Genomic DNA, 26,911 nt, shown 5'->3' with positions numbered 1-26,911 from the left:
GTGTGGGGGAGGAACCTGAACTTTTTAAGGTAAGGTTGCTGTAGCATCCAATGCTCCACTGACATCTTTGGGGCTATAATTTGAGTCCTTGCCAGTTTGTGGACATGGGGCTAGCATCCTTCTTAGGCCTGAAACCCTCTATTTCTTGGGTAGCCCATGTATTTTTCTAATTACTGCAGTAACCCAAATCTGGAAACACTAATCTCTGCTCTTTAATTCCCTGTTCTTTCTGCTCTGCCAGATGTTCAAGTTGGATGATATTTTAGATTCTTTATGGTGAATGATGTCAATCATGCATTTTCTTTTTTTTTTTTTCCTTTGTTATGTGGGTGGTTGCTCTTCCTTCCTTTTTCTACCCTGTATCAAATGCATGCAAGAGGATGAGCTGTGACGCTATCCTTCTCCACCTCACCTGCTGCATCAACTTGCAGTCTCCCCTTGCCCCCTCCTCCTCCCACCCCCCAATCCCCATGATTTGTTCTGCTGTTCATGCATTCCTGCTTTCCATGGTTGGGTAACAGCTCAGAAATCTTCCTTCTCCCATCACTCAGGTTGAGGATATGTAGGCACACTGAGGTGAAATCACTAATGGGTTTGCATTGCCCTCCTGATGAAAGTCAGTTGCTTTCGAACTTGACCATCTGATGGTCTTCAGCCTTTCTAGATACTTAATGGCGGGCACTTGGATATGATACTTGTTCTGATAGTTTTGGTTTGTTTGTGGGGTCTTTTATGCAGCACAAAAAAAATCACAGTGTATATGGTATACCAAATTTTTGTTGGGAGTAACTGGACTGCAGACCTTACTACTTCCTTTTTAGTGCCCTTTTTAGGAAGGTGGTGCATTATGAGGTCAGAGGTAGGGTTTATACAATGCCTAAAGCGGAGACTCTGACTGGGGCCTGCTAAGTAGTCTGTGATACTCTTTTTAGTAAGCCACTCTCTTGAAAATGTACCTGCATAGCTTTTCTGGTTCACACAGCTTTTTACGTCAGTGTTCTGATCAGCTGCAGTCAGTGGTTGTTTATAGGAATAATTTTGCCTCTGCATTTTTGCCCGAAGGGAAGGGGGGATATATTTGAGACTTCCTGTTGTGAATCTTAAAAATAATTCCTGGTTTAACATTTGTACTGTATGTGTAGCAGGATTAAAAAGGTATCTCCTACCAAATTCTAATAATTCATTTGTCAGTGTAAGGTAACACAATCTGTTTAAAACTCGTATATATTTGAGAAATTTATGTACTGTATTTTACAACATAATCCTTTCTTTCCTACTTACTGTAGGAAACTAGGAACGTAAACTTGGGCAGATGATCACAGTGTGTGCATCACGAGGGTTTCTGAGCCAAAATTACTGATGACAGTAAAAATACCATGATGTGGTACTTGGTTTTAACGCTATTTAGAGGACTGACGGACTGTGGTTGGATGTATGATGTTTTAAAGGATTGATTGACTATGACAGTTGGATAGTATAATGCCTAAATAAGTATTGTTCAATTTCTAATTGGAAAGTAAAATAAAAAAAAAACCTGTTTACAGGTGCTGAGTTGATGGTCCGATACTGCTCTATGGTATATAATATATTAAAAAAGAAAAAAAAAAATCCTATTGCCAGGCTGCTTTTTGTGAAGCTTCAGTTTCTGAATGCAACTGCATGTTGGCATAAGGTACGAATTTTCTGCAAATTTGCCCCTACTGCAATTGGAAATACAGTTACTTGAACAGGGCAGCCTTTTAAATTTGGATGTACAATTTCTAGTGACCTAGAAAACTAAACCCTTTTGAAACCTGTAATTCACCTTGTTCCCAAAATTAAAGGAATGAAAAATTCTTCTCAGCTTATTAGCGCTGTTGAAATAATAGTATGTTACTGGATAAGCATTATTCAGACCTATCTTCAGTAACAGAGCAGACACCATAGTCTTACAGTTTCTGTAACACAATTATTAATGTGGTTCTTAAATATTAGGTGAAAAAGTTATTTTCCTTTTAAACTGAGGTTGAATAACAAGAAAAATATTACTGGTTCATCTGGTATAAAATATTGCAGTATTGAATAACTGGCATACTAGTTCCTGTAAGAGATGAAATGGAAATAACCTTCCTGGTGACTAATCATTGTTTTTCAGAAGATAATGATACTCGATTGCTATATTTTAGAAGAGAAACTAGTGATTAAGAAAAGAGCTACAGGTAGGAGATGCATTTCTGTTTGGATTATATTCTGACCCAGTCAAAAAACCAAACCAAACAGAAAACCCCCCAAAAAATCAAAAAAACTCAACCCAAACCCCACTTAGTTTGTCCTAATTGAGGCAGTTGTGAGCCAGAAATACTACTACCAATATGGATATAGTTTTGCTTTGACTGTGCAAGCTGAAGCAGTGTGAAACACGTTTTGTTTACTGTGCTGACAAGAATGTGTGTATTCTTAACTTTCAGTAGCTCAGAGATCAGACCCAGTAATACAGTGATTTAATGTAAATGGCTTCAAAATATATACTGGAGCCTGTAAGTTTCTTGAAAACTTGTGTGTGAAGTGATAGGATTTGCAAGCTCCCTATTATTAGGTTTGGTATGGGAACATCAGTCTTTGTAGCCCTGAACTGCCAACAACCTTTGTCCTTTATTTTACCTTCAGTTAAAAACAAAAAAAAAAGGGGGGGGGGGGGGTGATGGTGAAATAGGGAAGTAAATGAATGTTGGCTAATGGCCATGTCTTTTCCTAGAGCAAGAAAAAAAATCTTGGAAAGATAAATGAGATTGTGGACCTGGATTTGAATGATATGTGATGTTTTGTAAATTATTTATCAGAGCGAGCCTTTCTGAAATGGCTAAAGCACTATTATATCAAAGGGAAGGAGAATGGTATGGTTGCCAAGAGGAGATTTTTACTGGATTCCACTAAAAGAATAATCTTTCTTTTAAAATTATCTGTATTAAACTTTAAGTAGCAGTTAAGAAATATCCACAAGATGCTGCAAGTGAACAGTTGTGTTTGGACAGCTCTGGACCATTTTTCTGCTGCTGATTATGGGTGTAGTTTATGCTTTTTTTTTTTTGTTAATATCATTTTGTTCCAAATACAAGTCTGTTTAAAAGTATAAAGATGGGACAGATCTGTTGAATTATATCTTACTGGCAAGAATAGTAACTAACTCATTTTCTTTTATTCGTATATGCATTGTTTTTAACTTGCAAGTGACAAATTCTGCAGGTAATTGGTATATCCTTTCCCACCTATAGAGTTACTGATCTCATTCAATGCCATCCTGCCAAAACTGACAAAGAATATCAATAATTTTTTAAAATTTTTTGAAGCATGACTAAATTGGAAATCTGCCAGTTTTATAACTTCAACAATTATTTTTGTTCAGGTAGCAATTTAATATTTTAGCTATCCATATAATCCGTAATGGAGGCCTTAGTAAGACTAAGGACTGCAGACAATGTTTGTTCCTATTAGTTATAGAAAGGTAATATTGCAGTTCCCTTTTGTAGTTTATGGAAGAGAACAGACATCTCCATACTTATGAGAAGTCTTTGGCTCTGGTCATCTTTTATGTGTATTCTTTGGGGTATACAAGTATGTCAATATTCTGATAATTGGATTGTGGAGAGATGAACAGCAGGCAGACCTTCTGAGGACTAAGCTTTCAGAAAAAGTACTGTGCCTCAGGGCACATATGCAAGTGGTTGTGGGCTAGGGCATAAGGATACATGTGCTCCTCTTGGCTGGGTAGGACAACTTTACCTTGCTGGTGTCAGTATTCTTTGGAATCTGCTGCTTGATTTAAGATGATCCTAAAGCTCAAGAATATAAACCTAGTTTCAGTGTTTCTGTATTGTGTTGAGGTGTAAGGGCATATCTACACAGAACTGATGCCTTCTCAAGAATGCCCTTAAAAACAAGCATTCCCCACTTCCCAGAACGGTAATGGCATACAGATTCATAGGTCAAGTGAAGATAGTCTGTCAGCTTTCAAAGTATTGTGGCATAGAGCAAGAAATGTAAAAATTGAAGGTGAAAACAACAAATAATTACTTTGATATATAAAACTAACAGTGTTGTTTAGCTAAATCTGGAAACTATGAATTTGCGAAAGAAACTATTTTAGTTTTTGAGTAGTTGTGATACTAGCTGTTAGAAGCTAGTCTGGGAAGGTACTCTATTATTTGAGTATCCCACTTGAGAAATAGTTACACATCATTTTATTTGTTACAGACCTGTTTACAGATACTTCTATGTAGGCATTAATACATGAATATTTTGGATGATGCAGGTAAGTGGTTTCATTAAAGCTCTAAAATTTACTGCAGAAACTGTTTTGGGGTATTTAATCTCTGATAGTTTATCACATAGCAGATTAGGAAGATCGGAAAGTAAATTTTTATGAATTCTTAAGTCTTTCTCTGAAAAGTTCTGTGTATTGCTTTGAATGATTTGCATGGGTTTATTCCAATTGTGTATCATAGCTGATGGGACTCAGCAGACTGGAATGGATAACTGTTGATCTGTTGAATCCAGTGTTTTTACCCGAAAATGGTAGTTTCAGAGGGAGGTGTGAGTTGTATTCGATGGAAGAGTAATAAAGTATGTCTTTAATTTGAGAGTTTTTGTAAAAGTTCCTGGTTTTCTTGTGGAAAGGAACTATATTCATCTGTAATAAAGGCCAGTTTGCATCTTAATCTTTGAGCACTATTACATCGGAACAAGTGATTTGTGTTCTGGAGTTGAAATTGTGTGTTCAAGAATAGTGTCCCAAGTTCTAATTTTTCGTCATTTTTATTAATGCTAGTCTCATATTGGAGAGGTTTACATGCATTAGTACACGAGGTTGCTTATTATGGGCCAACTTAACATTTATGAAATATGTTAAGATAATAAACTTTGGTATTCCAAAGTTAGTAAAATGGTTGTTTGTCTTGGTAATTATTTTTTGCTAGCTAACTCTGTCTGTTTATTTTTTAAATCTAGCCACGAGCTGATCCCATCCCGATATGTAGCTTTTGTTTGGGAACGAAAGAATCAAATCGTGAAAAAAAACCAGAAGAGCTGTTGTCTTGTGCAGACTGTGGCAGCAGTGGTAAGTTGGTTGAATTTACAATTAGTAGAAATGTTTATGTTTAGGTCTCTCTTCAAGGTATTAAAAATATTTTAAACTTCTGAATGTCATCCTCTCTTTGGACATAGATTGAGAACTGAAACAATGCAGGGGGTGGAAGAGCCTTTTTTTACTAAAATTTTGTCATCTGGATAACTACAAATGAGAGGTGTGAATTCATCTTATGCCAAAAGTATAGATCTGCTGAGTAAATTAATAGGGAAACCACACTTGTAAAATACAGGAATTCTGTTATTGTTTGGGATCTACGTTTGATCTGAAAACTCAGTTTTGCATTGTGACATCAAATGACAACCAAAATTTTGCTTGCACAGACTTGCAACGTTTCAGGAGCTGAGGAATAATCATAATAATAAAAACTGTGTAGCAGTCTTTGCTGATGTGTACCTTGTGTATCCAATTCATTTTTTTTAATAAAATTCTTTTGTTACTCAAGTGGGACTCTGAATAATATTTCAAATAACATACTAAAGCTTTTAGGCACCTGTTACTTGTCAGGCACAAGATAGTGACTCTCTACTGATCATATGTACCTTGCTCCTGTGAGTTACAGCAGATCTTGCAGACTCCATGTGGCTGTTCTGAATGCAGGCACTTCCCTTAAAGTGAGCAACTAGGTTAGTTTTGAAAATGAAATACTGTAGCACACTGTTGCTTTGCGCAGTGCTTGTGCGTGGATGATACCAGATGTGTTCTTGGCCTAGGTTATTCCTGATTCACAGAGGGATTTGGCTAAGAAACTTGGGCAAATCTCTTTAGCAACTCTATGCCATAAAGCTTTTTCTGGCGCAACTGTAGAGTTCCGGATGTGAAAATCCTCTGATCAGTTTAGCTATCCTGAAAAAATCCACTGTGGAAATTGCTTTATTCTGGGAGAGGAGTTATTTGGCCAGTATAGTTTGTTAGTTGAGTGGACTGCTTTTGTTTAGCTGTGCCAGTAAAAAAAACTTCTGCTCCCATAAGCTTACAGCTGTATTGGGAAGTACTTTTGGTAAAACTTCGAAATGTAGACCATCCCATCTCAGCTCAAAGACAAAATAGCAGTGCTGCTTAAAGTCACAGGCTGCAACATCCAACTGCTTGGTGCTACTCCTTTGTGCTGGCACCTGGTTGCGTATAAACTGGATTGAGGAACAAATGTAGTTGAAAGACAAGAAGTTTGATCAGTTCCCCAGTCCAGTTCACTGCAGAGCCATAGCAGCTTCTATGCCACAAGAAAGAAGAGGGAGGTGCTCGGGAGGGAAATGATTAGAGAAACGGTAGGGTCTGCATAAGCCAGCACTGCTTTTGAGAAGGCTGGAAGTGAAAGTATTGTTTCGGTGTCTTTTGAATTCAGTTCATGTATATCATCATTTTGTAGGTGTACTGAAGATAGTCTGTCTTGGGTACTGTGATAGCTACATAAGTACTTGAGTAAAAAGAGTGTGGATCAAAAATGTGTTTCCAGTTAATCAGGACATGCTTTTGATTGTGTGCTTCTGAATCTGTCACCCCGGACAGATTCTTTGTATTTTAGCCAGTGTATTTTTTAAGTATATTTAAGCAAATGATTAAACAGTGAAGTAAGGAAGTGGCTTTTTCACCCCAGTACACAAAACCAAACCCCATAGATTTTAAACTGTCTTCCTTTAATGGTTTACAGTTTCCTATATTTTCAAATCTGTATTCTAATATTTGGAAATTTAATAGGATTTGTGCTTGGTTAGACTCTGGTATGCAGAGTTTACATTAATCAGGTGAGCTTAGATATCACTACTCTTCTGTTGTGTCATAATCCCCTGGTTAGTTCTAAGACGCTTTAGAACTGGAAGTCTTGACTTTCATGGATCAGCTTCCATTTGAATTAACACTGATACATTCTCTCTGCCTCATTAAGACTAAATTATCTTTAATTAGTTCCTCAGATGTATTAGATATAAAGAATGAAATGTTGAGACTGCCAGTCAGATTGCTGGATGGTTAAACTTTAGCTACTGATGCCTAACTAAAATAAAAACCAATCTCAGTGCAATTTATAAATAACAAAACTTCACTCAAGTGGAGGTTTATTGTAATTGGATTTGTAATTTTGCACATTGCAGTGTATCTAAAAGCTGGTCTTGCTGTCTAACAAACATAAAAGAAATTGCATGTTGCGCACACAAGCAAATTGTTCAGTTCATCAGAGATTAAATTGCAGTGCCCACTACTGGCATGTCTGCTTTCCTTTATGTTTTTGTGTCAGTTGCTTGTGTCTCTTCAGGTAATGCTTCTGCATTCTGAAAGCAGAAACTATCTGGGTATCTGCACATTTCATTGATATTACTCTTATTTTGTGGTATTTGGGCAGCAGAAATGAGATGCACTGCTATGTCACTTTGCACAGGGCATTTTTCTAAAGGAGTAAGATGAGGGATGTCAGATGTGAGAAGGAAAATCCTATTACGAAAGCAAACATTGTTTCTCTTCTCCCTTCCTCCCCCCCGCCCCTTTTTCCCTATCTTTTGATTTTGAAAAATCGATAGACTTGAGAACTGGAATTGAACTCTACTTCCATTTTCCCAATTGAGAGGTGCAGAAGCAATTAAAGAGCTGCTGCTGACAGACTTTAAAAGGAAGTTGGAGTTTCAAAAAGAGGAGGAAAAAAAGTTGTGTTACTGGGGAACTATAATAAATACTTAAAAAAAGGTGGGGGGAGTAGCTAAAAGTAGAATACCTGTGGGTGCTGTCCGTTCAAACAAATAGTATGTTAGGCTGAGAAGGCCAGAGGGATACCAATCAAAGATGGGTAGGGTAGGCTGGAGAGCAGAACAACAAAGATGACAGAGTCAGGTCAAGAAGAATAGGGACAGAAAATGTTTGGAAAGGACTGTGCAGAGATTGCTTTATAAAGGAGGTTTAGGGTATGCTTTAAGAATAAGGGATTATGGGAATTGTCTTAATTATTGCCGTCTGTGGGAGGATGTTGGCTAGCTGGATAAAATTAACTGCTAAGAAACCTGCAGGTGGAAAAACCTCCTACATGCCTGAGATAGGTGCACTGATCCTCTCTGCTCATAGCTAAAGTCACCCCAAATAATAATGCTTTCTACCTAAAAGGTTATCAAACACAAGGGCGTTCTTCTTTTTGTGAATTATCTTACATATTAGTTTCAAACATTTATATAAAAGTTAAAAATAACTGGAGATACTAGCGTATGTAACTTAGCACTGTACATAATTGTTGTCACTGATATAATGCTTGTTCTTTTAAAAGACTAGTTGTTTTGTCAAATCCTTTGAAGAATAAACAAGGCCCAAATTCACAATGAGGAAACAACAGTGGGCAGGTTGAAGGAGTTGCCTTCAGTCACAACGGAGTGAGACGTTCTGTTTTAACTTTCCTGATCTCACCTATTTCTGCTGCGTCAATGCATCACAAATCTTAACCTTTTCTAACTGGGATGGATAAGAATGAATTTTAAAGCGTTTAATTTTTAATAGCTTTATTTTAAAGTAAGCCTATATGTATTCCTGGTGGAAATTGCCAGCTCTCAAAGGTCTAAATTTCCAGTAATCTGTTAAACTTGTGTGCTACGTTAAAATATTGATGCTGCTGGGGTTTAAAAGAAAGTCAAGTGATTGAACCAGGAGAAATTACCATCTGAAACACTTCAAACTAGAGATTGATCGAGTGTTGAAAACCTCTTGGCAGATGTATCAGCTTCTGGATACGGAGAAGATAGTATGTTCTCGATTTCAGTTTAGATCAGTTAGAGCTGAAATGCTGCGAATTTTGAAGCCAGAAACATGCTTTCCCTCTTCAACTCTTTCAAGTTTAAAGAAACTAGCTGTAAAATCACTGAAGGTCACAGTGACTCCATTTAACTGACTACAGAAGTTTGTTAAACTATGAAAGTAGTTAAACAGAGTCCCTTTTAAAAGTGAAAACTGTGTTGATTACTACTTCATGTCTGGTAGGCATTACCCTCTACTTGTTATTGTTATATTTGCACTATGTCAATTTGTGTCCAAAATGAAGAGCGTAAGTATTATCAGCTACCGAAGAACAATACCATATGGTATTTTGACATCTGAAAAGTTCTGTGCCGTCTCTGCTAGTGCATACCTAGGAAAGACAGTAAAAGAACATGGCAAACGTGTAGTGATGATTCCCATTTACACTCTTCCAGCCTCTAGTTATTTCTGGGTCAAGGACTTGGGAGTTGCAGGCAGAATCTTCATATTTAATACCAATGGATTTTTTTCTTGAATTTTTGTCTAATAGTAAAATCTAACACTTAAGGTTATTAACAAATGTATTAAGCTGTGTAATTGATTGAATGAGAAATGTTACGTTGATAGATAACAGAGAAATAAAGAAATCCTATTACACCTAATCTGTGCATAGTTACCACCACTGAGAATGGATGTTTCTTATGTTTATACTTCTCAGGTATTTACTTAAGGCAGAGTTAAAATCAGCAATTTAAACCACAACTCTACTTGCTCCTTGAAGTAAATCACTTCTGTGCAGGGTAGATTACATTTAATTCCAGTTCTTATATGGAGGTAATTGGTTTATGATTACATTTTAATGTGTTTAATATAGTTGTTAAGTCATGGTTGATGGAATAAGTCTTTCTGTGATATGGATTACTAATATCAGCCACTCTAGGGAGCTTTTTTCTTATTTCTTAGCAGATTTTTTTAAATGAAGCACTTGTTAAGCTTTATTGAAGGGAACAGTGTAGCATCGAACTCAACTATGCAGTTACAGAGTATATTTGTCACTTTTAAGAAAAATAGTCACTTGAAGTGCATACTCAGTTTTAACCACAAAAGTTTGTTAGTGTGTCTTAAACTGTATGCTAAGAATCAGATGTCAATGCTTTTTCAATATCTTTGGTTTTGAAACTACTCTTCGAAGTTATTATTGGTTGTTCTTTACTAATAGATTATATTCCTGCATTTTATTTTGAAAATATGCTTTAGTTACACAATATAAGTTGTCTTTAAAGTTTAACAAAAAGTGGATTAAGGCTTGGGTACATACAATAAAAGGAAATAAAATCTGAAATTTGCACTAATTAAAGTGGCCTTTGCATTCCATCAGTCATCTTTGCCGTTCATGCCTCAGTCTATTAGAAGATGAAAATAGCAAATGCTTATGGATTAGCCTGTATTCTTGTTTGTGGTGATTTAGCTCAGTCTTGGACTGAGAAACAGCGGATAGAGAAAGTCTGAATCACCATGACTAGACCATTTCCTGGAAGACAGCACGTATCCTGACTCTGACAGTGAGAAGAAAGCATCCTTCATGCACATCACATCACTGCTGCCATCTATAAGTGCAGCATGGCATCAGGGATTCTTATCTCTCTGACAACTTGTGGGTTGATGTTCTTGATAATCTCTGAATATAATACTGTCAAAAAGTGTTTCCCTGGGAAGTCTTATCCCTTCCTATTTAGCAGTGCTTTTATCTTTTCTGGATTAAGGGTACACTCTATTGAGGTTGTTGAAGACATGAAGCATAACTGCCCATATTGCCTAAGGTGGTGTGGTGTATGTGTTCAGTTGTCTCATATCTTGTATTAATTGGAAAAACCATGTAGGCCTTCTAGGCTACCATGAAAAGAGGATGGTCCTGCCAGGGAATAAAATACAGTTTCATGGGAGGCGGTAGTTCAGCTACTCTCCCCCCCGCCTCCACCATTTTAAATATTCCTTTGCAGTAAGCTTTTCTCGTGCCAGTTGCCTGCTTCGTTTTTTTTCCTTCCTACTGCTCTGAAGTTGTTCTTTGTATATAATTAAATAATAAGTTGGAATGAAAAATGTATGTAGTTTGACTATTAAGTTTCTCTGATAGATAGTATATTTAGAAAAAATAACTAATACGGTTTTATCTAAAGATTTCTTCTGTTTACGTTGCACTGCTATGAAAGGGGAGTGGAGTCAAGTTTGTAAAAAATACTTTTTTCAGAACCAATGGCAGTTTAATATGCTATGGAAATAACCTAGTAAAAATAAAAATTCAATTTCAGGTGCTTGTGTAGACCATTCACAGGTGTCAGTTACAGTAGAAGTCAACTTTCTGCCTCTTCACAAATGAGTTTTATGGCAGTTATTCTGTATATTTGTATGAAGTAGATGAGTTAAATAATGTGTTGCAAAGTTCTGAAAACAGCTGGTGCTTGCAGGGTTCTGGTGGTGCTGGCTACATCCTGTTGAACTTAAGAATCAATCTTACCAATCTTAAATCTCAAGCTTTAAATATTTTGGTTTCTTTTAGGACATCCATCATGTTTGAAATTCTGTCCTGAGTTAACAACAAATGTGAAGGCCTTAAGATGGCAGTGTATTGAATGCAAGACATGCAGTGCATGTAGGATCCAAGGCAAAAATGCAGTAAGTTAGACTGAGTGTTCTCTGACTTTTGTTTACTGTAGTTCTGTACTTAGCACATGTGCAAATACAAATCACTGACGTACAACTTCAAGCAATGCTGTATTAAGTCTTTTTTTCCTCTTGGAAGCGCCCTCCCCACCCCCCACCCCATCCCCCTTCAGGATAACATGCTTTTTTGCGACTCCTGTGATAGAGGGTTCCACATGGAGTGCTGTGACCCACCACTTTCCCGAATGCCAAAAGGTGATAATAAAAATCCTTTCAATGAAAATACTTTCATTCACAGTCTTTTCTCGTATTAAGGGACCAAAAGCTCTTGAGCATGCTAGTTATTTTTGCATTGGTAAACAGTATGATTTCAACCATGTCAAAGCCAATACTTGAATTTTCTTTACTGGAGATTTTTTTTTTTCTCGGGAAGATAGTAAAGGTCTGTGGTCAGTTGACCAGATGAATTCACTGTATTGAGTTGTTGGCCAATTTATTGAAGGTGAAGTTTTACGAAGGCTGTTAAAATGTTTGGAGTACATACACTGACAAAGAAATCCTTAGAGCAGGTGAAAGAGCCTGCTTCTTCATGCCTTTTGTAAGAGTAATTTAAAAAACAGACAAACAAAACACCTGTGTCTTCAGGTTCTCTAATCTCTATATTTCTGATATAGCACTTCTCACTTCTGCTCTCACATCTTTATGGCTTTCCCTATTTAATCTTAAAGTTACACTAAAGATTTTTCCCAGCTTCCCCCCTGCTGCCCCCTAGCCCCGCCCCAAGTCCCCAGTCTTATCTGAAATAAATACATGTTCAGATATGGCCACCTTAACGTTAAAAGGATGCCAAATTCACGTTGTTTTATATTAAAACAAATGTACCTAGGTGTGATCTGGTATTTTCTTCAGCACACTCTGGCCTAGGTTGCTTTGTAATGCACATGTAATTTTTTCCCCCATCTTAATTGTGTCTGAAGAAAGATCTAGGTAGTATAAGGAGGGACAAGCTAGAACAGAAATTCTTCTAAGAACCCATTTGCTCACAATCTTTTCTGTGATCCTTGTTGGCTCTTTTTTCCCCCCTTTCCATGAGCACTTTCAAAAATTTCAAAGTATGGGTAGAAGTGGATCACTTTTCTCTGTCCACTTCCCCTTCCCTATGCACTGTTCATAAGATAATTTGTTGACCTTGTGTACTTGGCATGTATCTTGGTAGACACCTGCAGTACAGATTAAATAAACTGTGTACAATTAAACTTCTTTTCCTTTATGCAGGGATGTGGATTTGCCAGGTCTGTAGACCAAAGAAGAAAGGAAGAAAGCTACTTCATGAGAAGGCTGCCCAAATAAGGCGACGATATGCAAAACCTATTGGACGACCGAAAAATAAACTAAAGCAACGAATGTTGTAGGTTTCTCTTGAATTTTTCTTAATGTTTCTGAGAATGTAGTCAGATAAGAGTTCATGTAGGTTCAACTACAGTTTTTAACTGTATTTCAAGTTGGTGAAAGTAGGTGACAAGTATTCTAGTATATGCCTTTCAGCCCAATGGCCAATAACTTCTTAACTACAGTGGGTGCTTTTTGTGTCATGTCAGAAAGTGATGAAAAAACTTCCTGTAACTTACTTGTCTACATCCCATAATTTTTTAACAAAACTTGTACCTATAGCAGATGCAAATGAAAATCTGTATGATAACATTTGCCACAGCTATCTTTTAAATGTAACTTCAAATAGTTGAAGTACATACAGAATCTGTATGAAGTGGATAATAGAGAGTTACTTATATCCAACTTCAGGAGACTGTTCTGCTCAAAGACCAGTTCAAAAGTTGTATAAAAATGACTTTATTTAGTTAATATCAGCTCACAAAACCCATTTCAAAAAGCAAACTATGCAAGTATTACAGAAGTTCTGGTTTCAGTGGTACTCTGGAAAAAATTACTACTTGAATTCTGCTGTTAAGTTGCCACTGGTTACTAGGGAAAGAGGTTGCAATTCCTCTTGCTTCTCAGGAATACGTTTATCTAAGACAAGAGAGTGCTGTCATTGTTCTGGCATCTATCTTTACAGGGAACACTGTAGCTGGACATCTTAAGGCTTGGTTGGAGGATTGTTTAAGTAGCATTCAAATGCTGAGTTGACATTATACTGAGTGTTAAACAGGAACAGATTCTATGTTAACCCCAGTAGCATGTTGCCCTCCATCACATATTCCTATCCACATACACCTTTCTTCTCCTCCTATTTAACTATCTGTTTGGCCATGTCAACTCAGCAGCTGAAAAGCTTTCCGGCTCTATCTACTACTCGTTCTGTCATGTGGCTGTTACCCAACCATTTTTCTCTATAGTCTAAACACCTGTCTGGTATTCTTCAGAGTTGCATGGTAGCTGCCATAAAACTTTGCGTTTTGCAAAATAAGGATTTCTGGAGCCAGTGGAGCCAACATGTAAAAACAGAAGGGAAAAAAAATACTCGCAGTACTAGTCAAGTTGATGTACTTGGTGCTGTGCAGCTTGCTATATTCTCTTTGCCCTCTCTCTCTCTGCCAGGATCTCTTGTCTTGCCTTTTTGGTCCTTGTCCTAAAGTTCAGTGTATGTTGCTCTAGGAAAGTAGTACAGGGCAAGGATGAAATGTGGCCCTACATGAAAGTAAAAGATGTAGTTGTGGCTCATGAGAACATGCTGTTAAAAGAAGAGTGGGTGAAACATTCCTTTACTTCTCCATTCTCCTCCTGACTAAATAACTTAGGAATTTGAAGGTCATTGAAATACCCGTACAACTTTCGGTGTTTTAACTGAAATTCCTACATACCATTGTGTGTGCATAATAAAAATATTCCCTCTATCTCTGGCTACACCTCTGACTCTAGCTACACCTCTGGTTTTACCCCTTTGAAAACTCCTAAGCCTTCAACTGGAGGTTAGGGTTCTAATACAGTACTGCCATCTTAATTCTCTAAAAACATGTCCCTGATTTGGGTTCCCACAGTGGATTTAGCAGGAATGTCTGTTTTCCACAGTAATTCTGCTTTTCCTCCTTCCTCGTACATGTCAAAGAAAGGTTGGAAAGGTTGTGAGGGGTTTACTATTACATTTTGCTAAAGGGATTATTTTATTTTAAAATAAATGTCATGCTAAAGGATGCAGAAGTTCTCATTAGGATGATGATTATGAATATTTTTATAAAGATTTTCTTTTCTTTGTAGCACGTGAGCCACATGAGCATGTTAGAGTAGTACTTTGGGGGGGGGGTTTACTTCAATGTCTTTTTTATATATATATAAATATAAAACAAAGTAATCTTGTTCTGGAAAAATAGTTGTTAGGAGATGGGATAAGAGAAGAGACTCTTCCTCATGGAATCCTATTTAAAAGTGATTGTGGGGTACAGAAGATGACAGTGTCATACATAAAAGTATGCGGTCACAGGAAATACAGGAAGGTTAGCTAATGCCACTCAGTTCTTTTTGTGTAGTACAAAGAAAATCTGTCCAGTAGTACTGGAATAATTTTTTGCCTGTTGACCATCTGTAGGAAGCCCTTCACAGGCAAATTACTGTGTAGGATTAACTAAAACCAGGTGTGTGTTGGCCTCTGGCACTGATGGCGATTACCACATCTGGTAGTGAGAATAGGTCTTGTGATGGACATAAGCTTATGGCACCAAAGGATTCAAAAGACTTAGAAGCTTTTGGTTTTGTTACCACTTAGGAGCTAACCAAATTTAAGGATGTGTGAGTGGAAAAGGGGCTAGTTCTTAAACTGGTGGGCCCTTGGAGTTCAGTAAACCAGATGGTAGCCCCAGGCTGTTCAATCTCTAATTAGAAGTAACCTGTTGGAATTAATTACTTCAGCATCTCAATTAAGAAGGCAAAATCTGTGGAAGAAAACTTTCCGCTGCAAAGTAAATAAGCTAACTTCAAAGAGCAGGATGGAAAAGGGAATGGAAGCATTTGATGCAACTATATAGCTTTGTTTGGATTTGCAGTTTGGTCATGCCTCCTGATACCTATTTCTTTTACTGCAAATATTTTTTTAAACATTTTGTTTCTATATACTTACAATATACTACTCTTCAGCGTATCCTTCAGCGTTGTTCCTCTCTTCAGTCATTAGCAACCAGCTAAACCTGTACTTCTGCTGTTGCAAATGTTGGTTTTCAGCATGCCCTTTTTCTTCCTAGCTTTAAAATAACATTCACCACTCTTCCTTCTTAACACCTTCCGTGTTAGGCCTGATTGGTTTACGGCTTTTCTACAAACACCGCTTGGTCTTACAGTTTTGCTCTTTCCTTTCCTTTGCTATTTTTGTTTTTGCTGTTGTTACAATTTCTAAAGAAAACAGAGTCTATTTCTTTGGTTTTGTTGTAATGCTCTTCATAAACTACCTCATTTTGCTTTTAGGTCTCTGGCGGTAATTTTTACTACTAGCGTTGACATAGATAATCCAATGAGTGTGTGGAAAAAATAGCAGTTTCTTGAAAACTGACTGTATTGCTTTAAAGGACTAACAGACTTTCCCTACAGTTTAAGCAAATGTAGTCTCAGGTTAAGTGTTTTGATACGCAGTGATTTCTTAACACTGAACATGTGCATCTCCTTTGCGTGTACAATAAACTCTATGGTGATGGAGCAGTTATTGTACTCGGACACAGTGCATTGATGTTTTTCTCCAAAGCAGCACACTTTTGCCATGCCTAAAAGTAGGTGGGGAGGCTGTGCACTTGGGAGATCTTGCTATCCCAGCTGCTTCTACTTATATGTGCTGTGGACTATCTTTTAAAGAAGGGGGGAAGAGTAGGATGTTATGTCATAGTGTGAAGTGTATTTCCAAAGTGTATATGTCTTTAAATTTCTTTAAAGACTTTTAAGTACAGTGGCATAAGTAACTTGTATAAACTGTAGTACTATTTGGCAGTAGTTACAGATTTTTTTTTTAATGCTGATTTTTATTTTCCAAATTTTTGCATAGGTCTGTAACCAGTGATGAAGGATCCGTGAATGCATTCACAGGAAGGGGGTCACCTGGTAGGGGTCAAAAGACTAAAGTCTGTACCACACCTTCATCTGGTCATGCTGCATCTGTGAAGGATTCAAGCAGCAGATTGCCTGTTACAGACCCCACTCGGCCTGGTGCCACCACCAAAATCACCACCACCTCCACCTACATATCTGCCTCTACACTTAAAGTTAACAAGAAAACCAAAGGGCTCATTGATGGCCTTACTAAGTTCTTTACACCATCACCTGATGGTCGCAGATCACGAGGTGAAATAATAGACTTTTCAAAGCACTATCGTCCAAGGAAAAAGGTCTCTCAGAAACAGTCATGCACTTCTCTTGTGTTGGCTACAGGTACCACACAAAAGCTAAAACCTCCACCTTCTTCACTTCTACCCCCAACCCCCATCTCTGGTCAGAGCCCCAGTTCGCAAAAATCCAGCACTTCCACTTCTTCTAACTCTCCCCAAAGTTCTTCCAGTCAGTCAAGTGTACCCTCCTTTAGTAGCCTTCCTAATAACAGTCAGCTAAAGGGACTCTTTGATGGACTCTCTCATATCTATACCACTCAGGGACAGTCTCGAAAAAAGGGACACCCAAGCTATGCACCACCCAAGCGTTTGCGTCGTAAACCAGAATTATCTTCCACATCAAAATCTAATAGCCATTTCTATGGAAAGAAAGAGGTTAGGAGTAGGTTTATTTCTCATGCCTGTACCTCTGGATGGGGTGTGTCTAGAGGACATGCTTTTAAAGCAATTGCTCACCTCAAGAGAACAACTTTCCTTAAAAAGCACAGGATTCTAGGCAGATTAAAGTATAAAGTGACCCCTCAGATGGGGACCCCCTCACCAGGGAAGGGGAGCTTGGCAGACGGAAGGATTAAACCTGATCAGGATGATGGTAAGCAAAGGTCAAAGCGCCAACCAAACCTGCGTCCCGTCCAAAACCAAAATTCTTATATTGTCACATAGGTCTTAGCTATTTCTCTTGTTCTTACTTCACTTTCATACAAAAGCAATGAAACTTTGACCTTTTATCTAATGCTGACTAAATCTCAAAAATGTTTTTTCTGACTAATACCACACCACCTTTTTATTATTTTTTGCATCTGTAGTGACCCTAGGAGCCCCCAATGCCTTCATAATGTTGCTTATGGCTGTGTAGTACCGCATGAGTAGCCACTTTTCATGCTACTTCCTTGTTCTTCCCTTGCCCTTTCTCTGGCAGTAGTGCTGTCATCATGATTGTGTGCTGTCAGTGCTTATAATGGTGGGCATTTCAATTCATTTCCCTCTGCTCCATTGCTTTTTCATGAACAATTCCATCCTGCTACAGTCTCCACAACACTTGATCTGTACTGCTGTGAACTACCTTTTTTTTATAATTTTATTTAAGAAAAAATACAATGTTTGAATGTAGACTTAGCTTAGCATTGGTCTCCAACTTTTAAGGGCAACTTTTTTCTCTTATTTTTAATTTTACCTTGTAGAGTATACTGGAATTTATCAGGTGGCATAGTTCTAGTGATAGAATATACTCCATTTCATGAGGTTCAAATCTGATTTAATAGAACTGGACTGTAAAGGCGTATACAGACAGACAAGCAAGTACCAAAAATAGCTCATGCAACAGCAAACTACCAAACAAGAAGGGGGGAAGGTTTCATTTCTGTTACTTAGTAATCCCAAATTTAGTTAAACTGGGGAGTCGTAACAGCTATAGTTGCTACAATCCTATTTAGGAGTATCACTTTGGTAAGGCACGTGTAACCTTCATGTCTGTGAATAAACTTTTTGCTGGTTTTAAATAACAGATACTGAAATCAAACTAAGCATCAAACAAGAAAATACAGATGTATTTCTGGTGGGAAGCAAGGACACTGTTACACAGGAGGATTTGGAAGTATTTAAGCAGGCTCGAGAACTTTCCCTGGAGGTAAGAATCATGTTACATAAAATGTAGTTATTTCTGTAAATAAAAACTCAGTTCATTTTCATATGTCTATTCATCTTCATTTTTAATATATTCCTTTTGATGTAGTGTGTCATGCTTGCTGTGAATTTAATTTGGGTGACACTGTATATACAGTTACATTCTCCTAGGTAGGAGACAAGGCATCACACTGGAATGGGTCAGATGATAAGTGACACTTGGGATAGATTTTTGAAAGATACATTTGAGCATGTTGGACACAGGACTACCGCTGATTAAGTATAGAGATTAAGCATAGCTGACATCCTGGTCAGGACTGAGAGGATGATGGTTGGTAAGAATGTGCCTGACGATTTTTCTCTGCGGATAAAGGAGCCACTGTGAAAGGTTAAGTTTGTCCCAGCAAATACTGTTTGGTAGGAAACTGGGTTTAGTGAGTTCATAACTTCATTTTACCCAATGATTTAACACACTCTGAGTTTAAATACTATAGACTTTTTCTAGCAGTGAAAATATTGGAGCTGAATCTGACTAAAACTGTTTATATCAGCTGGTGTTAATGCTCTTCTTTAAGGTATGTAGTGGTAATTTAAAGCTTGTGGACACAGCTCTTTTTTGTGTGTGTGTCTGTGCCAAGGAAGCTGGACACAGCAGCTCAATCTTCCTATAGCAACACAGACTTTTACTTTTCTGTGTCTGTGAAATGAGCAACCCGTGTCTTTGAGAACCTGGGTCAGAAGGGAGGTGCATGTAATGTTTCAACTGCTGCTTTTTATAAAACTGCATCATAAATGAGTATGTCTTGTATTTTTTTCAGTAATGGAAGTCACTTAATTTTTTTCAGGTTTAGTGTACAAGAACTGACATTACCTGCTATGGGTCAATGCAGTGACCTTTTTATAGTCTTAATTCAGAGTGTGTTAACCAACAAACCCAAATCAAGTTTAAAGATTCAACTTCATTATTAGTTTGTACTTCCATTTGCTTGTGGAAATGGTTCTCATCTCCTTTCTTTGTCTTTCATACGTAGTCCAAAAATGTTAGGCGGTAAGATTTCTAAAATTTGTGGCATTGAAAATAATTCTCCCCCTCCCCCCTGACCTTTCTTCCTTTTTTGTATTTTGCCAGCCCTTTAGAGTCTAGCACTCATTTTCTGATCAGCTCAACTTCAGTATGATAGCTGAGATTAGTGTATGTTCGTATACTGTTGACTGTTATGAGGTGAATTCCAAAGACTCTAGAACGGTTCTGCTGATGCCTTCTCCCTCATTGTTTTGACAAAAGGACAGCTGTGAGTTTGAGCCAGAACTGTAGAGAAGTCCTTGCACTCGATGCTGCAGAAGAAGAGAACTGAGGCAGTTGTGCCTTTTATTTGGCTGGGCCGTGCACCGTCTATTTGTATACACTTACTTGTAAGCACTGCTTGCTTAACTTCATGTTTAGTTGTTTGGCACCTTGAAAGACATTTTCACTGTTTATATTTGACTGTTTACAAAGTCTGTCTGTCCAGATTGGAAGAACTTAAGCAACTGATTTGAATACTCCAGGTTTCTCATACCTTCGCTGGGTGAAACTGAGGATATAAAGCTAACTTTCCTTTTATTTTTCCTATGACTAATATTTTGCTTTTATTGCACCTGACAGAAAATTGGGTGTAAAAACACTGGTGAAACAAGTGGGCGATACCCTTCAGTGATTGAGTTTGGGAAATACGAGATCCAGACCTGGTACTCTTCACCTTACCCACAGGAATATGCAAGGTAGCGAGTTGTCAAGATTGTCATACATTGTTGGAATTTTTACTAATGTGATAATTGTAATTTATTTTCTTATTCTTTTGTAATTGTTTATAACTTACAACTTTTAAATGTGCTTTTGTAATTATAAGTGAGAGCGAGGATTTGTCTTGTCTTTTTTTTTTTAAATAGTTCTAATCAAAGATGCATTAAAAAGACGGTTTTTTTCCTAGTCCTGCATAAACATAATGTTGCACTGTCTATTGGCATGGTTTTGTTTGGGGGTTTTGGGTTTTTTTTTTTTCTGTTTTGTTGATTTTGGTTTTGTTTGTGTTGGTTTTCTTTAAACTATTGCAACCAGGTATGTCCTGGCTTCTGGCCATTTAGAGCAATTAGTCTTGTTCGTCATCCAGAATTTGTTAACCTCCTTTTTCTAGGGACCAGGGAGAAGTCTGAACATGCTAGATAAATAAAGTCAAAGTGAGCAAGTTGTGGCAACAGCGTCTCGTTTCTGGCCTTCTTTGCCAGGACGCACCTTGGAGTCAGGCAGAGAGCATGAACTAGTATGTGTGCTCAGCAGATCTCTGCTGATTTTTGCCTGTGCTGAAAAGAAATGTTTTATGAATCCGTTGGATCTATGGCATACGTGGAGATTTTCAGAACTGTATGTTTTTCAAGCTCTACTACTATAGCAAGCAACTAAGTTATGTGGTCTGTTCCAAAATGCCTTTGCGTAGTGTTTTTGTAAACTACCTTTTCTCTCCATCCCTCTTATTCCTAGATACCATCATCTTTGCGTGGTGGGAATGAGGGATATATCGTGAATTGGTAATATAAAAATCAAGGGCTAAAACAAGTGTAGAGAGCATTTAGATTTCCTCTTATTACTACTGTTTTTATAGTGTTAATGTTTTATTTTGGTTACTTTTTTATTCCCTCAATTTATATCATATTATGAAGGAGAGTGTAACCTGTTCCATCAAGTAAATTAATCCCAGATAGAGGCATAATGATGGATAATTACTAGTATGAGGCAACAGTGGATGGCATCTGTAGGAGGCAGTATGGTTCTCAGCTCTGAGTGCAGTGGGATTACATCATGGAACAAACAGTTCAAACTACTTTTTGTGTTGTTGATAAACTTTCTTAGAATACTGGAGTAGTGTAAACCATGGCTTTGATCCCAATGTGATCCCAGGATGTTCCAGTAGCTTCAGAGCACATAAAGATTGTCCTCTGCTCTAAAACTTGGTAGACTAATTAATTTCTGCAGCAGTCTTCCACTGCTTCAGTAATTTAAAAATGAAGGTAAATAACCATAAAATTCACTGAAAGGAGCAGTTTCTGGTATGTAGCACACTTGTCAGCGTTGTCTTACGCAGGGCATGCGGGTTACTTGTATGTAGTCTGAACTGCATCCTTCCTGGAGGAGTACAAACATCTATGTTGCCTGTGTTGTGGAGGCGTGTGGAAGGGAGACTTTTTGCCTATATTCAAACTGTTTGGATGGGCATCTGTGTTCCAAGTAAAGTGGTAGTTTAGGTGGAGGTAAGAGGGTACAATCCTCCTACAGTTTGCTGTCCCACCCAAGTATTTCAAAGACAGTGGAAAGAAAAAGCATCTCCTAGCCTTCCCCACGTACAAAATAAGGGAAATTAAAGGGAAGGAGATTCCCCGTATTCTGCTGTGTGCCTCCTCTGTCTTTATTGGAAGAAGGATGAAATTTGAGGTATGACTCCAGTGTGCCTGCTTTGATAGGGACCACAGCAAAAGCTTAGGTGGAATGTGGGAAGGGGGAAGTAACTGGGATCTGCTGGAGGCTGGACCACAAAACAGCTGACCACAGTCCAACTCTACTGAATTAGGTTCATTGTGATTGATTGAATCTGACCTTTCCTTATCTTCCTTTTCTAATGGCTGATGTGTATGTTTAATCATTCACTCTAATGTGACTTTTTTTTTTTTTTTTAAACTTAAGCAGCATTTACTAATGGTACCTTATGGGTATGAGGGCCTTTGACTTTGTGGTAACTTTTTTGTTTACAGAATGTAACAAAATTTTTGTACAAAATATCTTTCTACTTTTCATATAGGTTACCAAAGCTTTACCTGTGTGAATTCTGTCTTAAATACATGAAAAGTAAAAACATTTTGTTAAGGCACTCAAAGAAATGTGGCTGGTTTCATCCTCCAGCCAATGAAATCTACAGAAGAAATGACCTTTCAGTATTTGAGGTAGGTATATCAAAATCTGAATTTTTGAAAGTAACCGGTTTGTAGACGTTACAGACCAGTTGTAGAACTAGTGAAAACTTTAACATACTTAAATACTTCTTGGAGATTCTTCTTACACTGCAAAAACAAGTCCATCTTCCCTGTCTTGTTCCACCCTGCCATGTTCTCTCATGTTTCTTAACTTTCTTTACTTGTACTTCATGCATTACCCAATCTCTTAAGATACTTGTGTAGCATACATCTTAGATGGGGACTGCAATGGAAGCTCCTTGACTGGATTGCCTTTCGCATATCAGCAAAAGTACCTCTTGCACCCATTCATTTCTGGCTATTAGTATCTTGGGTGTAGGGAGAATACTAATCATAATGTAGATGCTTCCAATGTATAAAAGCAAGCAAAGCAGTTTCTTGTGTATTGTTCTAAAAATACAAATGTAGCTACGAAGTGCTCTTGCCTTCCTTTTGGATGTTGGAGAAACTTGCCCTGAAACATCCTGGTTAGGTGATGGAGGTTCAGTCCACCTTGGCCAGAACACACTGCCTCTAACTTAGAAGGTGCAGAGTTGAGCTTGTGGATATGTGTTCTTTTATAATCTGAACTATTCTCTTGGGGGACAACTTCTGTTAAAGTTTGGGGTTTTAAGGATATCCTGGACAATAGAATTCCGTGTTTCAAATAGCATGCCTGCAGTTACTAAAGCTATGCATTAACCTCCACATTCCTATGTCTCAAGAGTTGTTACCGATTGCATTAACAAAAAAGACTGCCGGGGTTACTAGGACTTCTTTTGAGGCTGTTTATCAACAGCAGTTTTGAGATGTGTATACTGATAACTTCTTTTTAATTGCAGCTATCATAGATTCTACTTGAAACTTGTGTTTTGATATTGTATAAATGTCTGTCATGCTTGGTCATTGCCATTATCTGTTCAAACAATGGTAGATGCAGTCTTGAAGTCCTTACTTAAATTAGAACAAGATCTTAATACTTGGTTAACTTGTTTGGTTTTGTGCTATTAAAAAAAAAAAAAGGTATCTGCATCAAGATTGCTTCCTTCCTGACTTGAGCAGTTTTTATAAAGATTGTAGATCTGCCAACGAAAGACTTAAGTTGTAAACAGACTTAACTCTTTTCCTGTCAAGAAACAAAATTGTCCTAGTCAGTCCAAAATGACTTGCGTTTTCTCTGTTAGCAGGTGTTAAGAGCTGTGCAGCATACAATAGGCAAATCCTGCTTTCCAGTTTATTTTCATTAGCTTCTGCCAACACATGAATAAATACTACTTAAAAAAATAAAGTAAAATACAGCTCTGAGAAACGGGGTGAGGGTGGGTGGGGAATCGACACAAAAACGCATGGAAAACAAGGTGCATGTGAAAGCAATGTCCCGACTCTTCCTCCACTGCTTTTATTCCCTTTCTCTATTTTAGATGATTCAATGAGCACTTATGTTAAGACTTCTGAAATAAAGTGGGTTTTTTATTTCAAAGGTCAATGTCAGTTGTTACTCTGATAACTAGAAACTTACTCATCAGTTGATGTCTTTCCTCACAGATACTTTCAGGAATTCTGTGCAGCCATTTTCTGTTTGACAGAATGAAGGGCTTGTGGTTTCCTTCATGCTTTCTGTTTTTGAGAGAAATAGAAATGAGTTTGGCACTTAAGATTTATGTACCTCTGCCCATAGCATGACTTTGACAGATTTGAGAGAAGACTTTGACAGAGTTTACTACTATGCTGTATGCAAGAAACTTCTGACAGATGCTTGCTTTTGAAGTTGCAGTCCTTTTTTTTTTTTCTTTTTTTCTTGCATTTAAAACTGATGAACAAGCTGTGTTTGCCTGAAATTTAAGGAATTTCCTACATTTCTATACAAATGTTCTTACTGAAAATGATAGCTTACATAATTTGGGTTTTCAGGCTTATGGCTTACCCAGTGATGATTTCTAGTTGGTTAATGTTTGCATTTAATTTGCATACTTGCTAATAAGTGTGAAAAGGGATAAAAAGCATCTGGACAAATGGAGTGAGTTGTATGAGAGCTTAATGTATTTGATAGGTTCTCAAGTGCTGTATGCAAGTTTATTCTGATGCCTTTAGGAGCAGTAGCTGTCCATTAAATGTTTTTTCTTTAATCCAGATAATGCAACTATACTACTGAAGTCACCTTGAAATCCCTAAATATATCCAAAAGGTTGGGTTTTACTCAGATTTGTAACTAGGATTCTTACTGAAAACAAATTAGAATAGAATCTGGCTTCTTTTTTGGCACGGTGTGCATACCATTTGGCTGTCTCTGTGAATGAAATACAGCTAGTGACTTTATCAAAGAACGTCAGTATAAGCAAACCTTTCCATTAAGAAGATTATTTCAAAAATGCTGTTGCCTTTGACTGAGCTGTCCCTTTCAGGGAGTAACAAATTGATCTAGGAAATCTGCATCTAGCTTTTCTACAGCTGTCTGAGTCACAGCTTGACTCTTTACACTCGTAACATACCTAGACTAATTGTAGTACTTAGCCTGAAAATTTACTTCTCTTGCTCAATAGTGTTTTAGTCTAGCATAGAAATTTTGTCGTCTAATTTATCTAAAACATTGCTGTAATTGATACGTAATTGGCAACTCATTCATTGGCCTTACACCTTAAGGATTCAACGTAATACACTTCACTGTTGGTTTTTTGTTTGTTGTCGTTGTACACCACTGCCTTCTAGCAAACCACAGTTTAATGTAGTTTTAACTAGTACATTTTTGATGTCTGCCAGTCATTCATTTTCATTCCAGGAATGAAGTGAAAGAGGTAAGTCTCACTTGAACAATTAAAAGGTGAAGTTACTTTGTTTAATAAATCCGGATCCTTGGAGGATACTTCGAAATGCAAAGTAATCAGTACTAACTGGAGAATTCTTATTTAACAAGAAACTGGGGCGTTTCTCTTCTGAACCTGAATGTGGGGGGTTTCTTGCTTGGTTTTATTTTTTTTTTGTAACACCATTTTGGTCATGTTTCCTTCTAGGATGTGATTGATTCAAGAAGTTGTTTTGTCCTAACATGTTGGTGGCATTGGAAATAACTGCATCTGTCTTGCTTTCTAGGTTGATGGAAATGTGAGCAAAATTTATTGTCAGAATCTTTGTTTGTTAGCTAAGCTCTTTCTGGACCACAAAACCTTGTATTATGATGTTGAACCATTCCTCTTCTATGTCCTTACAAAAAATGATGAGAAAGGCTGCCATTTAGTTGGATATTTCTCTAAGGTAAAAAAAAAAAAAAAGTGGTTTTTTTGAACATTTGTAATTTCCTGCTCTCCTTAATAATTGTGCCAACAGCAAACTAAAACAATTCAGAAGCTTGGAATCTTCTCTGTAAATCTCAAATATAATATGCATTGTCTCAAATATACTCGTACTTTCTTGTCTCAGACTGATGCAAATTGGGAAACTGTATGTGCGTTCAGCCACATGCATTGGGGTTTTACTTTGTTGGTTTGATTGTGGGTTTTATTGGTTTTTGTTTTGTTTTTTCCAGAATGTGTTGTGGTTTCAGTTGAAAATTAAATCTTTTTCCTCCCCCTACCATTTTTGCAGTAATATACCAAGTCTAACTTGTAAAAGTGCTAGGTATTTAAAATGTTGATGTGTTTTCATGGTTTTACTGTTAGGAGTTCACGCTGGCTATTTGGACATAAACAGCCAGCTGTGTTCCTCTCTTGTGTACAGTCTGATCTAATGCCGTTACTCATTGCACTGAGTGTAAGAATGCAGTGCCTAACTTTATGGTGGATGCCTTCTTTAGAGTGGATGTCTTTATTGGTTGTGGTTTTGCTTTGAATTTTAAAGCACTAGATGGCTGCTATAGATAAAAATAATGCTTATGTGGACTGTCTTGACAAAGATGACCAAAAATAATGGTGAAGTATAATTAGACGTGTCTGCAACAGGAAAAGCTTCCATTAGTCACTTTGTCCATAAGAGATATGATGAATTGGTATAGTTACTCAGAAATTCAGTACTTCTTGCCCCTAGTGTCACCACCTCCCTCAGTATATAATTTTCTTTCTTTAAGAAGTGATTTGTATGAAGATATTATTTTAAAGAAGTCTAAAAATCATGTCAGAGTACCTGTATATTATAGTGATCTCTTGGGGGTCTGAGCAATTCTTCTGAGATGCAGGCCTTCCTGGGATTACGGTAACAGTGAGATGTGTAGGCACAACTTGCACTGTCTGTTAGGTCAGTCAGAAGTTCCTGTGGCATACAAACATGTCAACTCTGATATAGGCAAGTATTTTCTAGTAGATTTATTTAAGGTACTGCAGGTGTTAGGATGAGTGTCTCTTGATGTTTGTTCCTTCTTTCAGCGAGGATGCCCCCGCCCCCCGCTTTACTCCTGTTGCTTTTGGCCAGTCTGTTTGTCACATCTGATGATCACAAATGTTTTGGCTACCAAAACTTAGGGGAAAAAAAAAACAACCAAAAACTTCATCTCAAATTCAACCGAAGTACTGAA

The 26,911-nt window shown here is 37.5% G+C and overlaps 1 protein-coding gene across 1 annotated transcript in view; it reads left to right on the top strand.

Moving 5' to 3' along the window:
- The window catches only part of KAT6B (lysine acetyltransferase 6B), a 118,888-nt gene that overhangs the window by 56,969 nt on the left and 35,008 nt on the right, over positions 1-26,911 (top strand). Inside the window, 9 exon segments of the mRNA XM_009277646.1 lie at positions 4,984-5,092; positions 11,385-11,500; positions 11,662-11,743; positions 12,764-12,896; positions 16,467-17,398; positions 18,312-18,433; positions 20,075-20,190; positions 22,260-22,401; positions 25,498-25,659. Coding sequence (XP_009275921.1) covers positions 4,984-5,092; positions 11,385-11,500; positions 11,662-11,743; positions 12,764-12,896; positions 16,467-17,398; positions 18,312-18,433; positions 20,075-20,190; positions 22,260-22,401; positions 25,498-25,659 — 1,914 coding nt within the window.

This window comes from Aptenodytes forsteri, unplaced genomic scaffold, assembly GCF_000699145.1.
Source record: "Aptenodytes forsteri isolate BGI_AS27 unplaced genomic scaffold, ASM69914v1 Scaffold15, whole genome shotgun sequence".
Lineage (NCBI taxonomy): Eukaryota > Metazoa > Chordata > Aves > Sphenisciformes > Spheniscidae > Aptenodytes > Aptenodytes forsteri.
The sequence above is the reverse complement of the archived record's forward strand: the minus strand, read 5'-3'. Positions and strand labels throughout refer to the sequence as shown.